The 27,237-nt window shown below is 55.2% G+C and overlaps 2 protein-coding genes across 5 annotated transcripts; one reads left to right on the top strand and one right to left on the bottom strand.

Moving 5' to 3' along the window:
- Nucleotides 1-239: 239 nt before the first annotated feature.
- MSI1 (musashi RNA binding protein 1) lies at nt 240-25,315 on the bottom strand. Of its 4 annotated transcripts, none has more exons than XM_043439005.1 (15): nt 25,180-25,315; nt 24,971-25,011; nt 24,320-24,401; nt 24,137-24,221; nt 21,201-21,242; nt 19,325-19,417; nt 15,683-15,731; nt 14,425-14,507; nt 13,744-13,861; nt 10,575-10,655; nt 9,324-9,380; nt 4,501-4,569; nt 3,497-3,684; nt 2,973-3,036; nt 240-2,029 (listed from the first exon to the last, which is right to left on the bottom strand). In XM_043439005.1, the coding sequence occupies exons 1-14, from the start codon at nt 25,236-25,238 to the stop codon at nt 2,995-2,997; spliced, it is 1,089 nt and encodes a 362-aa protein (XP_043294940.1). In that variant the 5' UTR covers nt 25,239-25,315; the 3' UTR covers nt 240-2,029; nt 2,973-2,994. The 4 variants fall into 4 exon arrangements, with proteins under 4 accessions (XP_043294940.1, XP_043294945.1, XP_043294955.1 ...); XM_043439010.1 differs by having other exon boundaries at nt 3,497-3,651; XM_043439020.1 differs by lacking the exon at nt 9,324-9,380.
- Nucleotides 25,253-27,237, top strand: CD24 (CD24 molecule). Its single transcript, XM_043439033.1, has 3 exons — nt 25,253-25,678; nt 26,438-26,511; nt 27,017-27,237. Exons 1-3 carry the CDS (start codon nt 25,310-25,312, stop codon nt 27,120-27,122), a joined length of 549 nt encoding a protein of 182 aa, XP_043294968.1. The 5' UTR covers nt 25,253-25,309; the 3' UTR covers nt 27,123-27,237.

Genomic DNA, 27,237 nt, shown 5'->3' with positions numbered 1-27,237 from the left:
CTTCCTCACCAACTTTTGTTATTTTCTGGTTTTCTGATGATGGCCATCCTACTGGGTATGAAATGGCATCTCATCATCAACACCAAGTTTTGAGGCTGGTCAAGAAATTGGAGATGGGAGCTGGGTCGACAGGAAAGTGAAGATTACTCCAGGAGGAAAACAGAAGTTAAGGGAAAACGGGGTGTCATTGGGGTACTGAGTTCTGAACGCACAGAGAGATACAAGACACAAGCTCAGGCCCGTTTTCAAATAATTTATTAGGAATTCAAAACTGAAAATAAAACCTGGAAAAAGAAGTTACAGATGTGGAGAGAAGAGACACCGGAGGGTGGTAACTTGCTGGCTTCGAAACACCGTGTAACATCTTTTTAAAAAAATTTCCCAAACAAATCAGAAAACGGAATTCCAAGGCCCTGAGCCCATGGGTGGGCCCAGTTGGGTGGGGGGATCACAGGAAGGGGAGGAGAGGAAAGCTAAGTCTCTCATGACTCAGCTCAAGTGTGTAGAAAATTAAAAATAAAAACCAATAAAATGCAGCTTCTCTTTTATTAGGAAACATTAAAAAAAAAAAACCACGAACAGCCGCGCATCTCAGTAACAAAGATTATTGCTTTGTGTTCTCAGGGCTAATAGGTTAAGCACCTCACACAGACAATTAACTCTCCAAAGGGGGTTTTCAGGGGAGGGGACTATGATGGGGAAGGGAGCTTAGGTTCCCAGCCCCAGACCTGGGGGAGAGGACACGGGTAGGCAGTGGGGCGGGGGGGGGTCCACCCTGCCACACCAGCCTGGTCACTGTTCATGAAGTCATGACCTGAGCCTCTTTTTCCTTTGAAGAGGGCCCAGGGACTCGGGGCTCTGGCCACGGGACCATCCTGGTGGGGAACTTCAGTGAGAGAATGTGGGGGTTCCCTGAGAAGCCCTTTGCTTTCCCCTGGGGTCCGCCCCTTCCCAAAGTGCCCACCCCCAATGCCCACTCATGGGGGGCTCAGGGCAGAGACCATGAAGGCCTGACCAGGTAGGGGGCGGGGAGGGGGTGACCTTTGGAGAGTTAATTCCTTTCCAGCAGTGGCTCTGGGCGAGCCCTTCTCTTCCCTCGCCCCCACACTGGTTTTTTTTTTTTTTTGGGGTGAACGGGCCCAAGGCCTTTGACCCCATAGGGCCTGAGAGAGCGGGGCCTGCCTTGGCCACAGTTGAGGCCTGCAAGCTTACAGTAACGGTGTCTGAGAGGAAGGTACAGAAACGCGGGGTGGGGTGAGGCGATGCCCTCACCCCCAAGGGGTCTTAGAGACGGGTGGGGGCTTCACCTCACAGTATTTACATATATGATACAGGACGGGATGGTTCCAGGGGCTCGGCCTGGCCTCCTCAGCCTGTCCTCCTCTCCAGGGCTGGAGGGAGGGAGCTGGCCAGGGGCCCACACCCACATAGACATTTTGTTCTCAGCTGGTGGGGGGGCACCTGGCCCCTTGCCCCCTGCGGCCTGGGGCTTCACATTCACAAACCTAGAAATAGTTTAAAAAACGGTTTCTTTAAAAAACAAAACAAAACAAAAAAAAGGAAAGAGAAAAGGAAGGAAAAATCAGAATAAAAAATCCAGGGTTGTGGCTGTGGCCTGTTGCAGGCCCCCTCCGCCCTCACTCTAGCTATGCACAAATACAAAAGCCTTCTTGGGGGTCCTATGGGGGCGCGGTGGGGAGAGAGGGGCGCAGACCCGACGTGGGGGGGCGCGGAGAGGAGAACGGGGTGGGGGGGCAACCGGCTAATCCAAAATAAATAAAAGCAGGTAGGACAGGGGAGGTGGGGGAAAGGGCCAGGGGCGGAAGAGGGGGAGGTTAGTAGGGGAGCCAGACATGGATGTCCGGGGGTGAGGTGGGGGACAGCAGGGCAGGGGCCGGGGGGCCCAGGGAGTGGGGGGCAGGCAGTAGCGGTCCGAGTCGCTGCGGGGAAGGGGGCGGCGGCTGCGGCTGAGGTGTCCCCGCCCCCTCGCTGGCTCACTCGTGGTCCTCGTCAGCTGCAGGCCAGGGCGCTGGAACACAGCAGCGGGTTAGGGGGTCCTGCCTCCCCACCTCTCTGCGGCCCACAGAACCCACGTCTCCTCGGGCCTAAGGCCTCTTTCCCTGATCCCTTCCTAGGCAAGCTTCCTGCATATACTTCGCATCTCCTGCTCCCTGTCTGGAACCCTCTTTCCCTAGATTTCTGGATGGCTGGATTTGTTCCAATGTCACCTTCTCAGGGACTGCGCTCTGAACCCCTGAAGCAGGTAGACCTCTCACGTGCAATTTAGAATGATGTCAATTGCTCACTTCATTTTTGTCTGTAGAGAGAGGGGAGCCTTCTTGGTCTTCTACATCCCCCTCTCCCGAAACAAATGCTCAATTAATAGTTGTTGGAATGCACAAATGGACAAACAAAGGAAATGTCGCTGAGACACAGAGCGCCCCACTGTACGCAGCATGATGGCTGTGTGTGCAGGGTCTTCCCCTCCCCCTCGCTCTCTGTATGTGTAGATACGTGGACAGTATCCTGTTTTACCAGTTGGATATTCCGGTGCATGCATGCAGTCTATTTAACTGCTCTGCTGTTGATGGGCATTTCAGTTATAAAAATAAATGCCTAGACGTAGAATCGCTGTGTTATGGGCACGAAATGTTTAGTCCAGATAAACCCTGCTCTTTGAAAAACCTGAGCCGATTTGCACAGGCTCCTCTCCTCCCTCATCACTGTGGAGCCCCAACAGTCTTAAAAAAAATCTTTGCCTGAGAAACAGCACGTGCTGCCTTGTGGTGGCTATCACTTACATCCTTTATGGAGCAGTTTGAGCAGCTTCTCTGGGTCTTTGACCATTGCTGGGATAAAGATCTGTCTCCCCACTGGGGCTGTGGGTTCCAAGAAAGTCTATGTCCCACACTGCGCTGCTCAGCGCTAGCCAGGTGCCACCCACACCCCAAGGCCCCAGCCCACCTCCTCACCTCCTGCCACCTGTTTCCTGCTTCAGTGGTACCCATTGGTGAAAGCTGTGGCAATCAAGGGGCCCTGGAAAGAAAAGGATTTGACTCCTAGATTCCTGGGGGTGGCTGAGAAAGCCCAGGGGCTCCTCCTCTCTTCCGCAGGAGCCTCAGGTAAGGCATAGACCTTCTCTAGCCCTGCCTGTATTGCCCCTACTATCTACTAGGGTAGATTCTCCAGGGTAGGGCCTGAGAATCTGCAGATAACCAGCACCCTGGTAAAAAGCAGGGCACCCCTGGGCTAGAATCTAGCCTCCATGCAGGCAGAGATGCTGAGCCTCATTTGCACAGTATTCCCAGAGCCCACCCAATGGCTGGCATACAGAGGGCGATCATTAAATGCCCACTGAACGAGTGAATGACAACTCTCACTGATCCTGGGTCTCCCATCCATTATCTCTTGCCTCTCTTCTCCACCTCCCCCGAAAGACAGACAAGGCCTCTCCCTCCTTCAACTTCTGGGGCCTCCAGATCTGGGAGCCACTCACCCCAAGACTGTGGCCGAAGCCAGTGCTGGGGGCGGGGCTGGCAGCGCTGATGTAACTGCTGACCCCCGAGTCCTGATTGGCTGCCCCGTAGAGCTCGGCCATGGGGCCGGGGCTGGTGGTCCCCAGGAAGCCCCCTGTGCGGCTGGGAGTCGAACCTGGAGGGGGAGCCATCGTCCAGGGGTGAGAGCCTGGCAACCCAGAAAGAAGACGGTGATAGCCCCGGCGCCCACTGTGACCCCGCAGCAACCCCCCACAACCCATCCCACCCCCTCCCCCGACCTTGACCCCTCCCCCTTGGCCTCACCCCCACACCCAGCAGAGTGTTGTGGGACCACTGCCTGGAGATTGACCAGAGTCCATCCACCCCCACCAGCCTCAGCCCAGGGCCCCTGTTATCTCTGGTCCCATGGCTCAGCGGCCCCCTTACTGACTGCCCCTCCCTTCTGGAGCCCTTCCCACCTGTCCCCACCCCACAGCTGCCTGCGCTGTCTAAAATGACCATCACTCCGCTGTTTAAAATGTTTGGTGTGTAAAATTATAAAAGTAAAAAGTAAAATAAAATAAAATGTTTGGTGTTTCCCTAGAATCTGGTTCCTTGTCTCCATTCCTCACCCCTCCACTCCACCCATGGTAACTGGCCTCCACACCTTGGCACCTGCTCGTCCCTCTGCTGGGAATACCTTTCCTCCTCTTTGCCTTCAGATCAGAAGTTAAGAGGGGCAACCTCCTGGCAGCCCTTCCCAAGAGGCCCGTCTCTGACACCTGACTTCCCCTGGTAGGCTGTATCATGGGATGGCCTTTTTTAACACCTGCCGCCCCACCAGCCCGCAAGCTCTGGAGGGCAGAGACCACACCTGTCTCCTTCCTGGCGGGCCTGGCAGGTGCTAAGTTCATAGTCCTCGAGTGAATGAATCAGTGAGTCCCTCTGAAAAGGGGTGGCCCTGGCCCCTCTAGACTTCTCTGTCCCCCATCCCCCCTGCCCCCTGCACCCCAGACAGCCTCACCTGTCCCTCGAACCACAGCCGCTGCCGCTGCCGCCGCTGCCATGGGTCCGTAAGCGGTGAGGGGAATGGCTGGAAGGAAAGGTGTGGGCGCTTCAGCGCGGCGGCCGAGGGGCAGCAGGGGTGCGGGCAGAGCCTCTCTGGCCCTAGCCCACCTCAGAGGGGTCAAGCGCAGCCCCGGGGTCAGGCAGAAAGAGCTCCCTTGGAGAAAGGGAGGAGAGAGGATGGCCTCCCAGGGATCGGCTGGGCCTCTGCTTCAGCCTGGACTTGAGGGACACACGTGCACAACCCAAATGTCATGGGTGGGGGTGGGGGTGGAGCACAAGCCACATCTCATGGCGGGGTGGGATGGGGGCGGGGCACCCCCTGAGCTGCCCTGAACAGTGCCTGCTGCTGCCATCGCCAGGGAGGGCCCTCGGCTGAACCGGGGGGTTACTCAGCCCAGGGCTATCGAGAGATATGTCCCTCTTTTCAGCCCAAGTCAACCGGAGCCAGTGACTGACTGACACAGGCACCAAAAGCTGGGCCTGTCGCCCCAGGGACCAACGGACCGAGACATGCATTCTCGCCTTCCCGCCCCCCACTCCCCCCAAGCCCCCCAAAAGATCGGGCTGAAGCTAGACTCCAGGTGACAACCCCATTTCATTCTTTCTGCTGCCTGGCTGGCTCCCCGCACGCCCCTCCTCCTGGCTCAGCACCCCTGGCCATCACCCAGGAAGAAATGACCACTCCCTTCCCCAGGTCTCCTCATCCCCTTTTCTCTGACCCTCTCTTCAGACACAGGGATCTGGCTATTCCCTAGTTTGCTGTCTACACCCCCCACCCCGCCACCTCTACAGCGCCTAGCACCCTGCCTTGTACACAGCAGGTGTTTAAGGAATAGCAGTGATCGAGACCATCCCCAAGAAAAAGAAATGCAAAAAAGGCAAAATGGTTGTCTGAGAAGGCCTTATAAATAAATAGCTGAGAAAAGAAGAGAAGCAAAAGGTAAAGGAGAAAAGGAAAGATACACCCATTTGAATGCAGAGTTCCAAAGACTAGCAAGGAGAGAAAAGAAAGCCTTCCTCAGTGATCAGTGCAAAGAAATAGAGAAAAACAATAGAATGAGAAAGACTAGAGATCTCTTCAAGAAAATTAGAGATACCAAGGGAACATTCCATGCAAAGATGGGCACAATAAAGGACAGAAATGGTATGGACCTAACACAAGCAGAAGATATTAAGAGGAGGTGGCAAGAATACACAGAAGAACTATACAAAAAAGATCTTAATGACCCAGATAACCACAATGGTGTGATCACTCACCTAGAGCCAGACATCCTGGAAAGGGAAGTGAAGGCCTTAAGAAGCATCACTATGAACAAAACTAGTGGAGGTGATGGAATTCCAGTTGAGCTATTTCAAATCCTAAAAAATGATGCTGTGAAAGTGCTGCACTCAATATGCCAGCAAATTTGGAAACTCAGCAGTGGCCACAGGACTGGAAAAGGTCAGTTTTCATTCCAGTCCCAAAGAAAGGCAATGCCAAAGAATGTTCAAACTAATGCACAACTGCACTCATCTCACACGCTAGCAAAGTAATGCTCAAAATTCTTCAAGCCAGGCTTCAACAGTACATGAAACATGAACTTCCAGACGTTCAAGCTGAATTTAGAAAAGGCAGAGGAACCAAAGGTCAAATTGCCAATATGTGCTGGATCATCAAAAAAGCTAGAGTTCCAGAAAAACATCTACTTCTGCTTTATTGACTACATCAAAGCCTTTGACTGTGTGAATCACAACAGACTGTGAAAAATTCTTTAAGAGATGGGAATACCAGACCACCTAACCTACCTCCTGAGAAATCTGTTTGCAGGTCAAGAAGCAATAGTTAGAACTGGACATGGAACAACAGACTGGTTCCAAATTGGGAAAGGAGTACGTCAAGGCTGTATATTGTCACCCTGCTTATTTAACTTATATGCAGAGTACATCATGTGAATGCTGGGCTGGATGGAAGCATAAGCTGGAATCAAGATTGCCAGGAGAAATATCAATAACCTCAGATATGCAGATGACACCACCCTTATGGCAGAAAGCGAAGAACTAAAGAGCCTCTTGATGAAAGTGAAAGAGTGAAAAAGTTGGCTTAAAACTCAACATTCAGAAAACTTAGATCATGGCATCTGGTCTCATCACTTCATGGCAAATAGATGGGGAAACAATGGAAACAGCGAGAGAATTTTGGGGGGCTCCAAAATCACTGCAGATGGTGACTGCAGCCATGAAATTAAAAGACGCTTGTTCCTTGGAAGAAAAGCTATGACCAGCCTAGACAGCATATTAAAAAGCAGAGACATTACTTTGCCAACAAAGGTCCATCTATTCAAAGCTATGGTTTTTCCAGTAGTCATGTATGGATGTGAGAGTTGGGCTATAAAAGAAAGCTGAGCACCAAAGAATTGATGCTTTTGAACTGTGATGTTGGAGAAGACTCTTGAGAGTCCCTTGGACTGCAAGATCAAACCATTCAATCCTAAAGGAAATCAGTCCTGAATATTCACTGGAAGAACTGATGCTGAAACTGAAACTCCAATACTCTGGCCACCTGATGGGAAAAATTGACTCATTTGCAAAGACCCTGATGCTGGGAAAGATTGAAGGCGGGAAAAGGGGACGACAGAGGATGAGATGGTTGGATGGCATCACTGACTCAATGGACATGAGTTTGAGTAAGTTCCTAGAGTTGGTGATGGACAGGGAAGCCTGGTGTGGTGCAGTCCATGGGGTCCCAAAGAGTTGGACATGACTGAATCACTGAATTGAACTGAACTGAACTAGGAGGAATATAACTAGGAGGGACCCGTGCCTTAATGATGGGTTGTCGTGAGCCTGGAGCTGCCTCCGGCTGGGGATGAGCACCCCCTACTGCTTGGCTCTACCACTGCAACCCTGAGAGGCCACACTCCCATCCAGAGCCAGCATCTCCCGTTCAAAGATGCGCCCCTGGGGGCTGTTTTAGTGACCCTAGCCCTGAACTGGAACTGGAGGTGGGGTGAGGGACCATGGAAAAAAATCCTTGTGAAAATTCTTCGGTAGGTTGTTGGGCCAGAAGATGAAAATCTAGGACAGCATGCCTGCATAGTTGGCAGACGCTTTGCCTAAGATCTTTAGAGAGCTGGCACCTTCTCACCCAAGACATCACCTCCTTTGAGAAGCCTTCCCTGACTACCCCTGCTAAGGCAGCCCCTCGCCCTGACTTGAGCACACCTTAGCACATCTCCTTGTTTTATTTTCCTTGTGGAACCTCTCACCCGGTGCAAGTATCTTGATTTACTTGTTTATTTATTTGTTTATTCCTGTCTCCCTCCACCAGACTGTCAACTCCAGGAGGGCAGGGAGATTGTCTGTCTCGCTCCCTACTGAATCCCCACCGCCTGGAACAGCATTTGGCACAACAAATATTGATTAAATGCACAAGGAAATACTGTCATCTCTTGAAGGTGAGGGCAAAGTTCAGACCCCCGACCTCCAAGAACTGCTCAGCCTCGAACCCACTGCCTCCCCAGGCCAAAATGTCTGCAGAGGGGCTATTCCTTCCCTCAGTTCTTTAAGGGCAGGGCTGGGCCCTGAGGTCTGGTTTGGGGCCCAGTTAGGCATTTCCTCAAAGCAAAACCAGTATGCTCTCATCACAACAGTAAAGCATTACTCATTTGTATAATAAGTATTTATCTCTCTCTCTAGAGCACAAGTTCTGCAGATGAGAGCTTGGCTGTCTGGTTCCTTCTTTGTCTCCAGGGCTTGGCTGGCTGTCTCACACAGTAGGCCCTCAACACGAGTTCCGAGATGAGTAGGAAAGACCCCCATCTGCCCCCCAACTCACTCTGCTCAGGGAAGATCCTCTATCACCCCCACCATCAGGACTCCCTCCCCTTCCTTCACCCCATGTGCCTCTTTCCCCTCCCCCATTTTGGGGGGCCCCTGAGCGCCCCTTGGAAGGAAGGTCTCATCTAAAGCAGCGGACGTCCACGCTTGTGTCTTCCACACGCGGCTAGGTTCGGGGGAGGAGTCTGGGGGTGGGGTGAGGGGAGAAGCAGATTGAACAGAGAAACCCGTTGCAGCCCACCTCATCTGCATCCCGCCCCTTGCCCCTTGCTGTGGACCTTCGCCCCGGCCCCAGCTCCAGAGCTGAGCTGACAGGCCCAGGTGAAAACTCCAGCTGGAGAAATGGCCCAGGATGGCCGAACACATCGCCCTACTTGCCCACGAGTTGCAAATGGGCTGGGTTCGGCCCTCAAATAGGTTTCATCTGGTCCCCGGGGAACTTAAAAATTTGAAACTCGTTGCTAATATTTGAGAATAACTGAAAAATTCATTTGAAAGTGAAGCCGGGTTTCTGGCTTCTCTTGGAAAAATGGGATCTGAACATACCGGGTTTCTATGTTTCCTCCTGGCAGGGGCTGAGCGGAGCCACGCCCACCACCGGAGCCACGCCCCCACCGTGTCCCGACGTCCCCACCCCGCCCACTCCCTCTGCGTTTGAGACTCTGGCTGGTTCACCTCTGGATCCCAGCGCCGACACGGTGCCTAGCATACGGGAGGCGCTAGATAAATATTTGTCAAGTGGATGAATGAGTGATTTCGCCTCCATCTGCTGGGCTTGGCCCTGTGCCCTACCCTTAAGGACCATGTAGCTACGCAGACTGGCCAGTGCCCGAGGCTGCTGCTCCGCCGGAGGACTGGAGGGCAGGAGAAGAGGGTCCCCCTAGCTTTCCCGGGGTCGGTCCCTGGGTCATTGTCTTTCTCCCCCATGTGGCCTGTGAGATGTACGAAATCCGAGCGACTGACCTGTAAGCTCGGGGAGGACTGGGGCGCTCGGGAGAGGGGTCCGCTCTACACGGAATTCTAAAATGAAACGTAAAACAGCTTAGGAAGATGCAGAGAGGCCCCTCGGGCGTGGCCCAGGGAGGACGAAGGCACCCATGGGACACTGGGTGGGGGGACAGGCCATGCACAGGACCCGAGAGCTGGGGATGGGGAGAGCACGGTCGCCAGCAGGCCAAGGTGGGGACGGAGACAAAGACACAGAAAGGTGAGACCGACAGGGAAGGAACAAGTGGGCGGAGTTGCCACCTACACTCCAGGCACTGGGAGATGGTGGAGCTTCTGTCCCTGGTGTTTTTTTTAAAAGGTCTGAAGGCACTAAAACATCTCCCAGAATCCATCTTTTCTTCTATTTGGGGGGCAGGCAAGCAATGACCCTAGAGCAGCTCTGCCACCTTCTAGATGAGTCATCTTTGCAGTCACTTTTCCCCTCTGAGCCCGTTTCCTCACCTAGAAAATCGGGCTCATCCCGCCTCCCGTTGGAGATCACTGTCAGGACTAGTCAGTGTCAAGTGCACAGAGGATTCATATCTGGACAGCCCAAGGTGCAAGGGCTTAGGGGACCCTTCAGAGAAATAAGACCAAAAAACAAACAAGCAAGAGCCTTGCAAAAATATGATACTTGATATTAAAAAAAAAAACAAAACATTGAATAGTCATCATGGGAAAGGCTCAGAACTTTGTTGGGCTTCTTGCCACATATGGGAAGGGCTAGTGTTGTTTTTGTTTTGAATTGCAAATGAGGGTGGTGATAATCGTGGTTTTAAATTGCTTTTCAGCATTCAGGGTCTCAAAAGGTCTCATCTGCCTTGGAAGGGGCTCAGTGTAGCACATGGTCATCATGGGGGAGTCCATAAGGACACAGCCAACTCTGGCCCTCAGGGGGGACTCCCCACCACAAGCCTGATGCCCTTTTGGTGGAAGTGGCAACCCTGGACGCGGGTAGGGAGAAAAGGCAAGAGACAGGCAGAGGTCAGCCTGGGAGGGAGGGTGTCATGCAGGGCCACACGGGGAGCCCCACCCCCAGCTTCTCGGGAGGGGAGGGGGGCTGGGTGGGGAGAGGCGCTCCTTCCTCAGACATGCCCTTCCTTCCAAGCCTCCAGCAGGCAGACCTCCCCCCAGCCATGCACCACCCCCTGAACACTGCCCTGAGGAGTCAGACTGCCCGGGAACCGGGGACATGCGGGCAGCAGAGGGACACTGGGCAGGACTTACCGGGGAACTGGTAGGTGTAGCCAGGGGCAAGGCCTGTATAACTCCGGCTGGCATAGGTCGTGGCTTGGAAACCAGGGTAACCTGATAAGGCAAGGGGACCGGTGTCAGATGCTTTATCTACAGCTCGGTGGGGGAGGATGTATCACGAATTCCCCTCCCCACTCTGTATCATGAATAATAATCACATTTACCACATACATGCTATCTGCATGCCAAGCCCTATACAAAACCCACTGCACACTTTGCTCTCTCCTTAACCCTCCTAAGAATCCCAAGCGGCACCATTAGGAGCCTCATTCTACAGGCAGAGAAACTGAGGCTCAGTGAGGTGACATTTATGAGCTGAGAATAATCCAACCCCTTATCACAGTTCTCCATGCTGTGGCTCCTGCCTCCGTCCTCTCCTCGTCCACACCCTGCCCCTCCCTCTCTCTCTGCTGCAGCCACACTGGCCTCCCTGCTGTGTTTCAGATTCACCAGCTCCTTCCCACCCCAGGGCCTTTGCACATGATAATTCCTCTGCCTGGAACACTCTTCCCCAGGTTTTCACATGACAATGACCTTCTCATTGTGCAAGAGGCAGCTCAAATGTCACATCCTCAGAGAAGTGATCCCACAAAAGGCCTCTCTCTCATCAGTTACAACAGTATTTATCATGTGACTCTCCCTGGTTTTTCCCTTTCAATATTTATCATGTCACCCTGGTTTTTTCCTTTCATAGCACTGATGACCAGTATCTGAACTTATCCCAGGATTTCTTCAAGAGCTGATTTTCTGTCTTCCCCACCTTTTATTTCTATCTCTCCATCACCAGCACAGTGCCTGCTACTTAGTATGCATATATTGTAATAGATATTTGTAGCTTTGAAAGAAAGATCACACAGTGAGTAATAATGGTATAATTGGGATTCAAAATCAGATCTGACTGGCTCCAAGTCTCTTAACCATGATTCTCTATTAGTTAGAGGTATTCTTTTCTTTCCCCCACCCCCACTTTTTTTTGGGGGGGGGGCCTCGACAAGCACATGTGGGATCTTAGTTCCCCAACCAGAGATCAAACCTGCTGCAGTGGAATCGAGTTTTAACCACTGCACTGCCAGGGAAGTCCCCCTCCCCTACTTTTTAAAAGGAGTAAGACCAGCTAATGAATTGTTTTGAAAAGAAAATTTTCTCAAAGTTCCAAAGGACGGTAAAGAAACAGAACAACTAAATTCAAAAACTGATTCTGGTGGATCTTGTTCTGGAGGACATAAATAGCTATAAAGAACAGTACTGGTCAACTGATAAAATCAGAAAATAGATAGTAGATTAGATTAAAATATTGTATCAATATAAATACATGAAGTTGATAATTATAATGTTTCATGAAAGCACACCCCTAATCTTGGGAAATATACACTGAATTAATTTACACTCAAATGATTTAGAGAGAAATCATAAGTGTATCATGTATGTGTGTGTGTACACATATGTGTATATATATACATACACATATAGAGGAAATGAGAAAAGCAAATAGGGTATGATGTTAACAGTAAGTGAATCTGGGGACTTCTCTGGTGGTCCACTGGTTAAGACATCACCTTCCAAAGGGAGTAAGAGTTTGATCCCTGGTTGTCCCCCAACCAAGTCTAATAACTCACATGACTCTCAGGCAAAAAACCAAAACATTAAAAAAGAAGCAATACTGTAACAAATTCAATAAAGATTTAAAAAGGATCCACATTAGAAAAAAAATCTTAAAAAAAAAAAAAAAACAACAGGTGAATCTGGTAAAGGGTATATGGATTTTTTGGTACTACTACTTTATTTTTCCAACTCTTCTGAAAATGTAAAGTTACTTTCAAACAAAAAGTCAAAAAGCAAAAACAAAACTTCAGCAGACAATGTTCCACTTGGTGGGTATGCTCCTCACCCCTTCTACCTGTGGTCCCAGTCCTGACCGTCTAGCCCATGCTGCACCCCCTTCTCTGAGTCCTCAGGGCACCCCTCCCCCATCTCCAACATAAAGACCCCCTTGTTAGTGTTCTCCTGTGTATATACAGCTTGTCTCTCCAGGAAGACTGTGACCGTCTTGGGGTCCCAGCTCAGATTTTTCACCTTTGGTCAAGGGCCCCAAGCACTGCTGACTCTTGTTCATCTTCCAAGGCTCATGGTGACCTTGACCCCCCTCCCCAGGGAGCTTCCCCAACCCCCAGGTCGATTTAGGTGCCTCCTCAGGCCTCCCACAGCCTCCAGTCACTCTGTGGTGACATGGTCCATTTAATCTTGTCTCTCGCTTGATGGGAAACACAATGAAGGCAGGTCCTATTTCTCAGAAGCTGCTCAATAAATATTAGTTGAACAAACAAGAAGAAACATGCTTCTCTCTACCTTCCCAAAGGCCTGTGCGTCTGTAAATGCTGTTCCATCTGCCTGACCATTTTTACCCTCCCCTGCTCCCGGCCCTCCCATGACTTAGCTCCTACTCAACCCTCAGACTCGGCTTAAATGTCACGTCTCTCCTAGCGTCTCCAAGTCTTGGTCAGCTTCACTATGACCATCCTCCCTTGGCACCCTACACTTCTCCATCCCAAACCTATTATGTTTTTGTTGTTTAGCCACTAAGTTGTGTCCGACTCTTTTGCGACCCCATCGCTCCTCTGTCCAGGGATTTTCCAAGCAAGTATACTGGAGTGGGTTGCCATTTCCTTCTCCAGGGAATCTTCCCGACTCAAGGATGGAACCCGTGTCTCCTGCATTGGCAGGTAGATTCTTTACCACTGAGCCACCAGGGACTTATTTGTTTTTCCTGCCAGACCATAAAGCCCCAAGGAAAGTCACCGCTGTAATTCTTGGCATAGGGCCTGGCATTTATAGTTGCTCAATAACTACTTACTAGATGGATGAGTGGACAAACAAATCGAACGGCGGGATGGACAGTAGGACCAATTAATGAGGAGCAACTGGACCATTCTTTTGGTTACCACCAGAGGGCAGCACCCCACAACCAAATCGCCCACCTTCATTAGGACTGCCAGACCTGAGATCCTTGGTCCACACACCCTGGGCACTGTCTGCCCAGACCTGAGGGCAGACCACAGAGGAAAGGCAACACCCACACAGCTCCTGGGAGCCCCAGGTGCAGTTCTGGGCAGGGAGAAGCCACAGGTGCAGGCCTAGCACATACCCAGCATGCCGATGCCCAGCATGAAGGCGTCCATCCCGTAGGGCATGACTCGAGACCTCCCCCGGGCCGAGCCCGTTGGTGACATCACCTCTTTTGGCTGAGCTTTCTTACATTCCACCTGCAATGAGATCCGGTGGTCAGTCCCTCCTACAGACCCAGGGTCACAGACCCTCTCCTATTCCCTGGCAGGCCTCTTGTTCATTTCATAGTTACTATTTTTGGTGTGATCGCAATGTGCTAGAGATGGGTTGAGCATGCAGTGGTTCATCAAATGCTTACACCGGCCCTGAGATGGATGGAGGTACTACTGACACTCTCGTTTTGCAGACGAGGGAACTCAGGCTCAGAGAGGCAAAGTCATCTATCCAATGACTAGACTAGGAAGCGGTGGAATAAGGATTTCAGTCCAAGTCCCTCTGAGCCCACCAGCCATGCTTTCTAACCACCATGTTCCTGTCCACACTTTCAGGGGGTGAGAGAACTGGCTCTGCCCCATTGACTGTGAGGCCCCTCTGCCTGCCTCCAGAACCTCCAAGCATTCCCTGGCTGACTCAGCCTAGAGCCCCAGTCTCCCTCTGCATGCCATGCACAATGTTCCCCACCAGGGATTGAACCCATGCCCCTTGCAGTGGGAGCGCAGGGTCTTAACCACTGCACCACTAGGGAAGTCCACCTGCTCACCATTTTGTTGTTGATTTCGTGGAAGTGGATTTCACACACTTTCTCCACGATGTCCTCACTCTCAAATGTGACAAAGCCGAACCCTGGAGGGTAAAGGCAAGGTCAGAACCGGGCTCCTGGTCAAAACCCAGCCCCAAGTCACACCAACAGGCATGTGCATACCAACAGCACCACTCCCTTCTTACAGGCAAGTGTCTAAGAATTAATGAGAGGCTTCGCCCGCACCCTGGCAACCTCTCAAGTACGTGACGAGACAGGATTTCAGTTCCCAAATCATAGATGTGAAAACCAAGGCTCAGTGAAGTGACTGGTCCAAGGTCACATAGCAAATTAGAAAGAGGCAGGGCTGTGACGCAAATGAGATTCAACATGCCTTTTCTCTTCCTCAGATGCTTTCCAGAGAGGGAAATAGAAATACTTTTAAAATACACACACAAATCCTTTTAAAAATGTACATGAACATGGACAGGTATATTTTTGTATACAGATACACACACACACATACACACCCCTAGGTACCCACACATCACAGAGACACTTTAACTAGTGCTCACAAAGGCATTAAGGTCCCTGTGTGCATATGAGAGTTACCCTGACATGCTAGGTCTACACAACTGTTTCATATCAAATATGCTCACATGCATACATACAAACACATAGACACACACACCCCAGCACATATCCCACTCCCCAAACAGGTTAAAAGGCCCAAAGCTCTGAAGGCACTGGAGAAACAACCTTGCCTCCTCCTGGGTGTGCCCCAGGGGCTGGAACGGGATTTCTCAGAAGGCAAGGCCCTTGGGAGAAAAAACCAGGCAGTGTGCACCCGGTGGCCCAGAAGCTCACAGAGTCAGGGCCAAGGGGGCTGGGCTCGGCCCGGGGTGGGGCGAGGGGGCCAGAGGCAGAAGCAGACTGTAGAGTCAGCCTGACCCTGGGGTGGCCGGGCCCCAGCTCTGGTTACCAGGGACAAGGTAAGCCCAGCAGACTCTGGCTGGGGCGGGGGCGGAGGGCTCGGTTGCAGGGGGAGGAGAGGTCCACTCCTCCATTCCTCTCCTCTCCGGTGTCTGCAATTCGGCAAGTTTCTAGCACAGGAAACGGCGGGACAAAAGCCTTCTGTAAGGCCAGGCCCGGGAGAGGATGCAGATCCTCGGGGATAGGATGTCAGGAGGCGAGATGAAAGGGCAGCTGTGACCTGCAGCCCCCTGGCTGACCACAGGCCCCCCAGCCCGGCCTAGGAAGGGGGAGGGGCCACACTCACCTCTGTGCCGGTTGGTGGTTTTGTCAAACATCAGCATGGCATCATCCACCTAAAACAGAGCTCCCGTGGAGGACCCACCAGACCCGGGGGTCCCCACCGCAACCCAGGAGCGAGGGCTCCGACACCCACTCCCCTCCTGCCTGGTCCAGGCTTTATCTTCAACCTGCTCCCTGGGTGGGGGACAGCGTTCCATCTGCAACCCCAACTGGCTGCCACAGCACCCCGGTTCAACCACCAGATTCTCCTGCAAATATTAAGCACCCACTATATGCCTGGCACTTTGCCCCACCATCTTCTCCTTGCATAGTAAGAGCCTCATTCTGTCGATGAGGAAATGGGCTCAGAGAGGTGAAGTCACCTGTCCAGGGTCACACAGCACATCCCAGATCAAGTCTGGGAGGAGTAGGAGGAGGCAGACAGTGGGTGCTAGAGGAGAAAATAGAGGAGTAAGATAGGAGATGGGGAAGTGAAAGCCTCTTTCCCACTTGCAAAAGGCCAGGAGGACAGCAGCCACTCCAGTCAGACCCAACTCCCCTCTCCTCATACAGATCTTTTCCTCTAATTGAGGTTTCCTTTTGCTAGAGGCTGTAATTAAAGCAAGTAGAGTTCAGTGCCTGGGCTGCCAGCCTCCCACTGACTGGGGGAGGGGAAAGGGTGGAGGAAGGGGGAGGTTCTGCATTATCCCCCATCCCTTGGACCCTAAGTCTTCTCTTCTTGCTGCTCCCTCAAGGCATCCTTTCGGATGCACGGACATCCAAAGGCCTTCTCTTCCCTTCCGCAGTCCCAGCTTCCCTCTGCCTACATCTGCTGCTTCCTCCTTGCCCTCTTAATTCTTCAGCCAATGTCCGCTGTCTCATGGGGTTAAGCTAAGGTCGGATTCATCCTGGGTGGAAATCAAGGGCTGCCTCTGACACTGCCTCTCCCTACTCCACCTCCTACTCCAGCTGCTGACCCTCCCCCAAATGGTCAGACACCCAAGGGATCAAGGAAAACTTCCTGAGGCCTTGGGGCACAGCCTCTTCCCCACTCGCCTTTGCTCTCTGTCCAGGCTGTCATCCGCCTCGTTAAAGTGGAAAGGGCGGCCCCTGAGCTGGGTGGTCCTCCAGCTCTTAGGCACCAAGCAGTAATCGGGCCCCCGACTTTCCCCAAGGAGAAGCAGGATCCCCCACACCACTGAGTCAGGAGACAGCTGGGTCCCTGGAGAATCTCAGGAGAAAATGACATCTCTCTGCCCAAAGAGGCTCCTGCCCTAGGGCCACACAGCTCGCTGTCACCGTGGCTCCCATCCCTATGGACCCATTCTGAGTCCCAAATCAGCTCAACCGTCCAAACCGGATGGACACTTCACGTTTGGCACAGAGAAAAGAGAAACCCGGAAAGGGGGGCTTGTGATAAAAGCACAGGCTTTGAGTAGGTCCGGCTGGAGCTGGAAAGTAACCTTGGCCAGCAGCTTTAGGTCTCTATGATTCAAGTTCGTTATCTGTCAAATGGGGCGTTAGCTGTGTCTTATAGGGAGGTGTTAAAGGAGATATGCATGCAACAGTCGTAACTCACAGCACCCGGAATAGAGTAAGCGCTTAATAAATAGCAGCTGTTATTATTATTATTACCTTTATTAGAGAGGGGCTTGCCCACAGTCACATGGGGAAGGCTGGCAAAGCTAGAGAGTAAACAACTGGACACCACTGGCTTTGAAGGTTCCATGAAGGCAGTGCCAGGTCAGTCATGACCGCCCTATCCATCACGGGACTTGTACTCCCTGATTACTTTTTGAACCAATGAATAGATGAGCCCAGCCACACCCTCCTTCCCTATCCCTCCGCTGAGTTCCTGATTCAGCCCAAATCCACCGCCCTTCCTCCAATCAACCCCTCACGCTCCACCAGCCCTGGCCACCCCCCACCCCCAGACCCTTCAACCCGGGCCTTGGCTGGACAGACCGGGAGTGGGCAAGCCGGGTTGAGGCCAGGGCACAGACCAAGGAAAAGTGGTTGGGGGTCCAGGGGACCCCCCACTGGCGTCCCCTCCTGGGGCCAGCAGAGGGGAGGGAGGCTCCCAGCCCAGTGTCCTTAATAGGCTTTGGTCTCCATGGGAACCCGGGGGCAGGGGGGCTCGGGCGGGGGGGAGGGGAGGCGGCCGAGGCCTGCTGACCAGTGGGAGCCGCCAAGTTCGGCGGCCGCTAAGCCTGAGTGGCAGCCATGGCGGCTGACCATTGTTCCCCCCTCGGCGGCGGCCCCTCGATCCGGGCGGGGGGCCCCCCGCCGCGGGGCCCTTGGCATTCCCGGCTGTCCCCCTCGCTCCCTGGCAGCCTATTCTCCGGCTCCCCCTGGCCTCCCCGGGCCGGTTTCACATGCCAACGCCGATTTAGGCCCGAACAAAAGACGCGGCCGCTGACGGCTTCTCCTGGGGCCCGGTTGCCATGGCAACGCCGGCCCCGGGGGCAGGCGGCCTCCAATCACAGCTGCTGGATCAGATTAGTGCGAGCTCTAATGCTCGGCGCTCAGACACAAAGACACCCCACCGGAGCCCGAGCGGGGCCTGCTGCTTCCCAGGAGCGCCCTTCCCTCTGGGGCCCAGGCCGCCCGACCTGCCCTGGATCCGGTACCCGGGTCCCTGCGGAGGCGCCTTGAGCCTAGGCCTCTGGCCCAGGAATCGCCAGCATACGCTGGTCAGGGGACCTCCCACCCGTTCCCTTAGAGGCAGGGGCTGGAAACCCACCCAGTCCCCAGCTCACGTCCCATTCCCAAGCCACGATTCTCCTGTGCCCTGCGCCTAATATAGGGAACCGAAAGGGCCTTGATGGGAAGGTGAAACCCAGCCGACAGCCTGTTTCACGTCTGAAAAGCCCAGGGACCCCAGCACTCAGCACAGCAAGCTCTACTTCACCCCAAGGCTTAAGTCAAACTTGGTCCCCTCCTAGCCATCTCTCCATGGCACCTTGAGGTACACACGCTCCCCTTTCTGGGGGGTGGTGGGGGACACGCTGTTGTCTGATGTCACCACATTGCTTCTGCATGGATTAAATGGCCCAGAAATTTAAGTTCCAGGCACCGCAGAGCTGAGAACCAGTTCTCTGGGACTGATCAGGAATTTGGGGTGGTCTCTGCAGCCCCTCCCCGATAAGCTAAGAGATCAGCACCACCCCCCACCCCAGCTCCCACCTGCACAAGCAGGGTTCTGAGTACAACTGGGAGTCATATTTATTGCCTCGTTATCATCCTTAGCAGGAAGGAGTGGGGGAAGGTACAACCACCCCGTGGACTGGACAGGTGCAGACTCCCAGGAGGCCAAGGGGGTGACTGGATTGAACTGGCTTCGGGAGCACAGCCTCCCTCAGGAGAAGGAAGATAAGCAGGAGAAGGGCAACAACAGGGATAGCTACTGTGTGGCTTCCCTCCCTGGGGACGTACGTGTCCACAGAGTCTGAAGCCCACAGATAGGCCAGGAGCCTGAACGCTGGGTTTGGCCCAGCCTCACCCACAAAAGGACCCAGCCCCCTTTGCGACTCTTGCAGGAATTGGAATGACCTGGCTGGACTCCGCGCTTGCTACCGACCAAAATTCCACAGGGCTTTCATACCCTGTGCCCGGCCTCCCTCCCCCTGCCCTGACCCCCAGCCAGTACTCCCCAGTTCGGACCCACCTTCCCGAACTGCTCAAAATACTGCTTCACGTCCTCCACCGTGGTGTTTACTGATAGGCCCCCAACAAAGATCTTCTTCGTTCGAGTCACCATCTGTTCAGGGAGGGAATGAGAAAGTGGGCATCTGAGTCCTGTGGCCTACCGCCACCAGCGGGGGCTCCAGCCCTCCTGCTGGAGTGCCAGCTGACAAGCTCTCTGCGGCCCCAGCTACTCAGAAGACACCCCCTACCACCACCCCGAGCTCCCCCCGTGGACTCCCACCTCTGGCCCTGTCGCAGGCAGCTGTACACCCCACACCCTGGCTCGCTCCCTGGGGTCTGTTTCAGGAAGTGGGTGGCTGGCTCAGTGACCCAGACCTACAGCCGTACCTCGAAGACCCCACCAGCCACTCCTAGAAGAGGCCAAGGCCCATCCCAGGGTCCCCCGGAACTTAACACCGACATTTTCCTCATCAACCTCTTCCCAACCCAACCTCTGGCAGCCCCGTGGCCCCAGCCCTGTTTTAGGAAGAACACATGGTCCTAATTACCCCAGGAGCGCATGGCTAATCCACGGCAATTCCCAGCCCCATCCTAGCACTAAAGCACCTTCTGTCACCAAACTGCTTAATGGAATTAACCCAATTCCGACCATGTGCTCCCTGGTGCGGCTTCCTTCCAATACCTGCTCCATAATTGCTTTCAGGCCCTCTGCTGGACCCTCGCAGGGATGCCCTTTTCCTGTCTCCCCAGACCTGCCCCTCTCCTTTCACTGTGGCCTGAGCTAGGCGCCATGACTTAGAATCATAAAGCCACCAATTCCCACCAACCCCTTGCAAAGGGGGAAACTGAGATCTCCTGGAGAGGGACCTAGTCCCAGGACACATGATAAATCAGCCGACTCAGGGCTCCTGCTCCCAGGACTGTAGTCAGCCCACTGCCAATCTCCTGTTTTCAACTGCTTAAAAATGAAGATGTGGCTAGTTGCCCTGGGAACTAGAATACCACTGTTAGGCCCCGGTGCTGCACCAAAAGTTTTGAGTTCTGTATGGCTCCACTGCTCAGAGAGCTGTTTTGCGGGTACCCAGAAAACTGTGCCACAGCTCCAGGGACAAAGAACACTTAGGAAGGCAGCCACAGTCACCCAAGTTGAAAGAAAACAGGTGACAGATGCCATGATCCCTTTCTGCTCTGCAAGCCCAAACGCACCTCATCCCAGAGGTGAGGGGAGCTGGGGGGGGTACTGGGGGTCAGAGGTAGCTCCCTGACCTGTCTCTAGTTCAGCTTCAGCAGGTAAGCCTGGGCTGTATTTGAGTGCCTCCCACCCCAGAGGTGCGGGCACAGAAGTTGTAATCTCCAAAGTCACAGAATTAGAGTCCAAAGTGTGCACGCGTGCATGCTGTCACTTCAGCTGTGTCCGACTCTGTGCGACCCTATGGACCGTGGCCCTCTGTGGACCAGGCTCCTCTGTCCATGGAGATTCTCCAGGTAAGAATATTGGAGTGGGTTGCCATGACCCCTCCAGGGGATCTTCCCGACCCAGGGAGCGAACCCACATCTCTGTGTCCCACGCACTGCAGGTGGATTCTTTACCCTCTGAGCCACCAGGGAAGCCCAGAGTCCAAAACGTACTGACTTCAAATACAGGGCAATGAATCCCCTGAGGGGTTCCTCTTTCTCTCAACAAATGCAGCCCCCTCTCCCTAGTCCACCCCAGAGCACAGATGGAAAAATGCATCGTGTCTGCAATCCAGAAAGCAAGGACATCAAGAATCCTCCCTCCTCCCATCCCATGCCATGTCATTAGCACTCCACCCAGAAGCCTCTTCCATAGAAGAGAATGATGGGAAAATCTCTACTGGTGGTACAGAGCTACTCCCAGACACAGACATACCTACCTTAGGCTGTGCTCGCCGAGGAAAGGCCACCTTGGGATCAATCTGAAAGAGAGGACAGAGATAGAGGAGGCCTGGCTATCACACATAGCCTGAGGATCTGAGGACCACTCTCATCCCAGGACACAGAGGTGACGCGGAAGTGACAGAAACCACCACAGCCTCTGGCAGGAAGATGCAGTGGTTAGAGCTGGGCTGTTGGGTTCAAATCCCACTTAACGCTGCTTCCCAGCTGTGAGATCGTGCACAAATGACTTAACCTCTCTGAGCCTTAGGCCTGAGTTCACCCGCAAAATGGGCCAATATTGACATCCACCTCAAAGGGTCCTCTGCTGATTATTTGAGGCAATGCTTACAAAGCACTTGTTGTCTAGCCCTCAGCAAGAACCACAAAAAAGTAAGCACAGACTTATTCCTTCCGGCACCAGGTATATTGAAGCCCTTCCTGCCTGAGAGATACCTGTCCAGGTGAGGCAGGCGATCCAGACTGCGGAAGCGTTGGGAATGGAAACGATCTTTGCCTGAAAAAGGCTTTGAGATAAGAGTTCGTAAACCACAAGGGTAGACTCCATTGTTTTCCCAACACCACCGCCATCCAACAGTCCTTCCTGATGGTGCAAGGAAACAGTTCCCTGATAGTACAGGTCGGCTTGGGGTGAAGCAGAGCACAGGCTTTGGTGACATGCAAGAGCACAGGATTTGGACTCAGAAACTTTGGGCCCCTGGCCAAGTCTGTGATCCTGGTAACTTGCCTGACCCCTCTGAGCCTCAGTTCCCTCATCTGCAAAGTGGGGACAATAGCACCCACTTTTCCCAGAGGCAGCTGCATGGAATCAAATGAGATAACGCAGGTGAAAGCGTTTCTTTGTGAACTGCCCTTCTTTGCACAAACAAAGGTGCTATTACCAGTGGGCCACCTTTGCCCTTGGCCGTGAACAACCAAAGGGGAAAAAGCAAGATGCACCTGGGTACTCCCAGGTACTATATTCGTATTAACAAACATCAAAAGTCAGAGCTCGAGATACTGTGATCAACACAGGACCTCTGAGGCCCAGTCATTTCAGAGTTTCTTGCCACTCACGTGGGTGGACACCACTCAGAAGTTCACTAGCCAATCGCAGGGGACATCTGTCTTTCCCCACAGTTCCTTCCATTCAAAACTCAGCCTAGTTCTAGGCAACAGACTCTGGCTCTTCACTGCCTGAATGGCACAAACCAGGGAACAGCCCTCCTGTTTCCCCCACTGGAATCTACCCACAGAGAAGGAAACTCCAAACTCCACACTGGGCAATGCCTCCTCTCTCCCCAGATCCCATGGGGCTCCAGGGATAATTACAGCTGCCCACCGAGGTATGATTTTGTATCTCAATGCACATGTTCGTCCTTCTGTTTCTCCTGGAGGCCACCAGAACACACCTCTGACAGTCCCCCTGCACAGACACTGATGGGGAGATGGTACTTAAGCCATGGCCCGCAGACCCACGCACAACCAATCGCTGACACGCCCTACCTCCATTCTGACTCACAGCTGGCAACATAAAACCCAACAAGTAAATAAAAGGTGAAAGTCAGAACCCAAAATAGACTCCCCACAATAAGCCTCCCTTCCACCCCCACCCCTTTCCCAGGCTGGAGAATGCCAAACACAAAGCCCCTGCCCTTTTCAGAGTCCCGCATCTCAGAAGGATGCCTATCTCTTGCTCCTTTCTCCCTTCTCTCTTCCTCTTATCCATCTTCCATGCCCCTGCCCCCCAGCTCCAACCCCAGTCCCAACATCTCGGCTTCCTGAGTGCTGCAGAAGCCATCAGTGCATTCTGAGGACAGGGGATGGTAGGAGAACAGGCAGCTTGATGGCAGATAATCACCAAAAACAATAGGCCACTGTCTCTCCATTCCCAGCTTGGGTCACTCAGTCTGCGCCAAGAAGATCCTTTCAGGGCCGGCAAAGTTGAGGCCTGGCCTCATTGGCTCATAACCACGGGCAAGAGTGGGAGCCACTGGGCAGAGATAACAGGAGCTGGGGACAGGCGGTAGTTTAACAAATTCTTGGGCACAACCAGCTATTGTTGCAGGTAAGCAGGAGCCAGTGACTGACCCAAGCAGGGAGGCCCAGCGCTGGAGGAGAGTGGGGGAGTGTGGAGAGAGATCGCACTGTCCCTGGCAGACGGTCACCCCATCACAGAGGAGCCCTTCCTCGTTTTCTCCTCTCCCGTCTCCCCTTGAGCCGGGGCCTGGGCCAGCGCCCCCTGCAGGGCCCAAGACACTGGGGAGCGGTGGGACAGCAGCAAAATGTTCCCAGAGTCTGAATGCCCAGCCAGCGGCTTCTCCCCAGACCTAGCCGGCAAGAGTTGTTTCCAGGCAAGCTAGGGCCCTCCTCATAAATTCCTCCACGGGCAAAGCAGGTTCACATCTTCCACACAAAGCCAGGAGCTCATTGACCAAAAGTCAGGGGAGGGAGGGAGAGGAGGGGGGATTCAATGATGCTTTGCCATTGGTCTGGAATGGGGTGGTGGTGAGGGGGGGAGCCAAGTACTAGTTAGAGTTCAGAGAAGCCACGGGTGGGTCACTGCAGCCCTGACTCACCCCATTTGGGCTAGGGGAGGGACCTAGCCCCACCCCAAGCTCCTCTCTGAGGCATCAAGATTAGTTTGTGCAGGGAGGGGGTGGCAGCCTCATCTTCCCTCGCCGGTCCTGGAGGGACTGGGGTGGGGTGGGGATGTAACATCGCTTAGCAGGCTTGGGATTTTGCAGCTCCGTCTCCCCTCAACTCGACTGACAAAGTTTCAGAGCGTGGCAGCCCTCCTACTCCGCAAACTCCCTCCTTTCTCCCGGGATCCCATCCAACTGTCCCCCCACCCCCACCCCTGGACAGTCCTGCCCCCTCTCCTCCAGCGACCTCCCTCTCCCAAAAGACCCCCGAAGCCCCGAGGGCCACTCACGGTTTTGGAGTCGAGCTCGTGCCGTGACTGCGCCAGGACTTTATCCACCCCCGCCTGGTCCATGAAAGTGACGAAGCCGAAACCCCTGCGCGCCGGAGTGAGGGAGAGGCAGATGGTTACAAGGCAGAGAGTGGCGGCGAAGCGGGGCGAGCCGGGAGCCGGAGGAGGGGGTGAGGGGCTCACCTGGATCTCTTGGTCAGGGGGTCCCGCATCACCAGACACTCCTTCACCTCCCCGAACTGGCCGAAGTATTCGCGCAGCCCTTCTGTAACCACACACCCGCCTTCGGACCAGCCCGCGCCCCTGCGCCCTTCCCCCCTTCCCCCGTCCTTTGCCCCCAGTGACCCCGGCGCGGCCCGGCCGCCCCCGCGCCCGGCAGCCTGCACGCTCTCCAGCGCTTCCCCCCCCACCCCTGGTCTTCACCCGACTCCCCTGGAGCCTCCTGGCGCCCACGGGGGCCCCAGGAAGCCGAGGGCCGAGCAGGACTGGAGGGGGGACGGCTCCGGCCGGGTTCCCGCCGCTCCGGGAGCCGCCTCACAAAAGTTTGAGCCGCAGGTGCGAGCGGAGTTGGCGCTGCCGCCGGCGGGTCCCCGGGGCCCAGCCCACCCCCCACCCCCGATGCCCCCTGAACCCCTCATCTCCTCCCCTCCACCCGCTGGGCCGTGCGCGCTTGCCGATCGCCCGGCGCTCTCGGGGTCCCCGGGCGGGGCGCGAAACGGCGCAGGGGCGCCCGGGGTCAGCGGGGCGCAGGGCCGGGCTGGGGTGTCCGGTTCCGGGGCGCCGGGGGGTCCCGGGTGCCCCGCCGGGCCGGCGGGCGCTCCCGGGCTCGCTCACCCTGCGTAGTCTGCCAACTGAGTCCCCCGATGAACATCTTGCTGCGGAGGAGGAGAGACACAAAGGGCCCGCGTGAGCGCCGGGCGCCCGGGCGCAGGGGGCGCGGGCCCGGGCCCCGGGGAGGCCCGGCCCGACCCGGATCGGCCATGTTGGCGGGGCCGGGGCGGGCGCGGGCCAGCGAGGCCGGGCCGGGCCGGGCCGGGACGTACCAGGGGTCGTGCGGCGAGTCCGGGGAGGCGAGGCCGGGCTGGGGCGCGTCAGTCTCCATCGGGAGCCGCGGGCGGCGCGGGCAGCGGAGCGGCGGCGGCGGCGGCGGCGGCAGCGCTCGGCGCGGGGCAGATGAGGAGCGCGGCGAAGGGGGCCGGACGGACAGGCCATGCTGCCCCCTCCCCCGACCCCGCTCGGGCGGGCGGGCGGGGACGGCCGAGGGGAGGGCCCGCCGGGGGCCGACCTGCCGGCTCCTCCCCCCGCCGCCCTGCGAGCATAAAGCCCAGCGCTCGCCAGCCCGCCCGCCCGGGCGCTCGCGGAGGCGGCGGCGCCCGGACCCCGCTCCCGCCGGGCTCCCGGGTCCCCGAGGGCAAGAGAGACCCCCTCGAATCCCGAGGCGGGCCGGGACCTGGGCGCGGCCGCACCCCCCACCCACCCCGGCACAGGGGCCGGGCCGCGGGAACGCCCTCCCGGAATGAAGCGCTTCCCGGTGCCTTCAAGGTAGCTCGGTTCCGGATCGGGGACCCCCCCCCCCATCCCTAGTCCTCTCTCTCAGTTCCCCTCTATCTAGAATCTAAGAAATCCCCAATCTCCCTGGGTCGGGTGGGAGATAGCCCCCCAATGCCCTCACGTTCCAGCTGGTGAGGATCCCCCCATTCCCCCTGACGGAGCGAGAATCGCCCTCCGAGCCCCCAATTTCCGCTAAACCTAATTTAGAGTTCCCCTCTCGGCGGCCCTCGGTCCACTCCCGGTGTCCCCTACCGCCCCCCCCCCCACCCTCCCGCAAGTCCAGTTCGGGGAACCCTCTCGGTGCCTCGCGTCCCGAGCGGGGAGCCTCCATGAGCACCCCAGTAGAAACCGTGTTAGTTTCCCTCGACCCTTCCTGAGACTCCCTCTCGGGTCCCCCCACCCCCAGCCCCTTCCATGCACAGCCGTGGACTCTATAGTCTTTTTGAGGAAACCCTCCTGCTGCGAGCTCGGGTTCTCGGTTTGCCGGTTGCCCACTGCCCCCACCTCCCCAATGTGAGGAATCGCCACCGTTTGCCTCACTCCCCGGCTAACTCTGGTCAGCCCTACTCGAACTTCTGTCTAGATTCGGGAAAGCAGGTCCCAGAGGCTCACCGCCCAGTCCCTATGGAGGCTGGGGGAAAGGTCAGCGCCTCCAGAGGGCCCCCCCTCCGCTTCCAGTTTAGGAGCCCGTTGGCTCAGCTGTGCACCTTCCTCTTTGAATGACCGCCCCCCCCCCTTTTTTTTTTGCAGAGTTCTAAACCCCACCCCATCGGATTGGAAGAACCTAAGATGCCTGCCCAGTGCGTTTGGAGTTACTTCTCTCGGTCCGTCTCAACTTAAAGGGCTCCCCATGGAGGCAAACGCTTTCCCGTCTTCTTTCTCCCCACATCCCCATCTTCTGGGTCTCTGAGACCCTCTAGTGCCATTGCCCTAGGCTCTTGGGAGCGATCTCGCCCACCCCTTAAACGCCCTCCCTCTAGCCCGGCTAGTCTACCCTGGATCGTGGGCAGATTCAGGCCACTCTCCTACTCCATCTCTCCAAATCCATAGGCTCTCGTCAATTCCCTGGCAGAAACCAGTCAAGAAAGGGTCAAAGCAGGAGGCTAAGCAGCTGCTCCTCCCCAAATCCGCGCGGGGGGTGGGGGGGGGGCGGTCCCAGCGCCACACAGAACCCCCCCCCCCCCCCGCCCCGCCCCAAACTCACCTCCACTCCTTCCCTCACCCCCCTTCAGTCCACTCTGCCTAACCCGGTGACAACCCTCGCTGACAAGCCCTTTGCTCACCTTGACCTCCACCCTCAAGTCAACCACCTTTTATTAATGTGTGCAGGAGCTCTGGGCAACGTAAACCTGACCTCTGGAAGGATGCCCATCCCCCTCCTCTCAGTATACTTTCCCCGCCCCCCACCCCAGCCACCTCTGCTAGAAGAACGTGAGAGACTCAAGTTAATGGTTTCCTTGGGGACTTTCTGGGAACACTCAGCAGGTATATCCCGCCACCCTGTGTGCATGACACTAGAAACAAACTTGCTTTTTCCTGTTTGTATCATC

This window comes from Cervus canadensis, chromosome 1 (assembly GCF_019320065.1).
Source record: "Cervus canadensis isolate Bull #8, Minnesota chromosome 1, ASM1932006v1, whole genome shotgun sequence".
NCBI lineage: Eukaryota > Metazoa > Chordata > Mammalia > Artiodactyla > Cervidae > Cervus > Cervus canadensis.
This window is presented reverse-complemented; position numbering and strand designations above follow the sequence as displayed.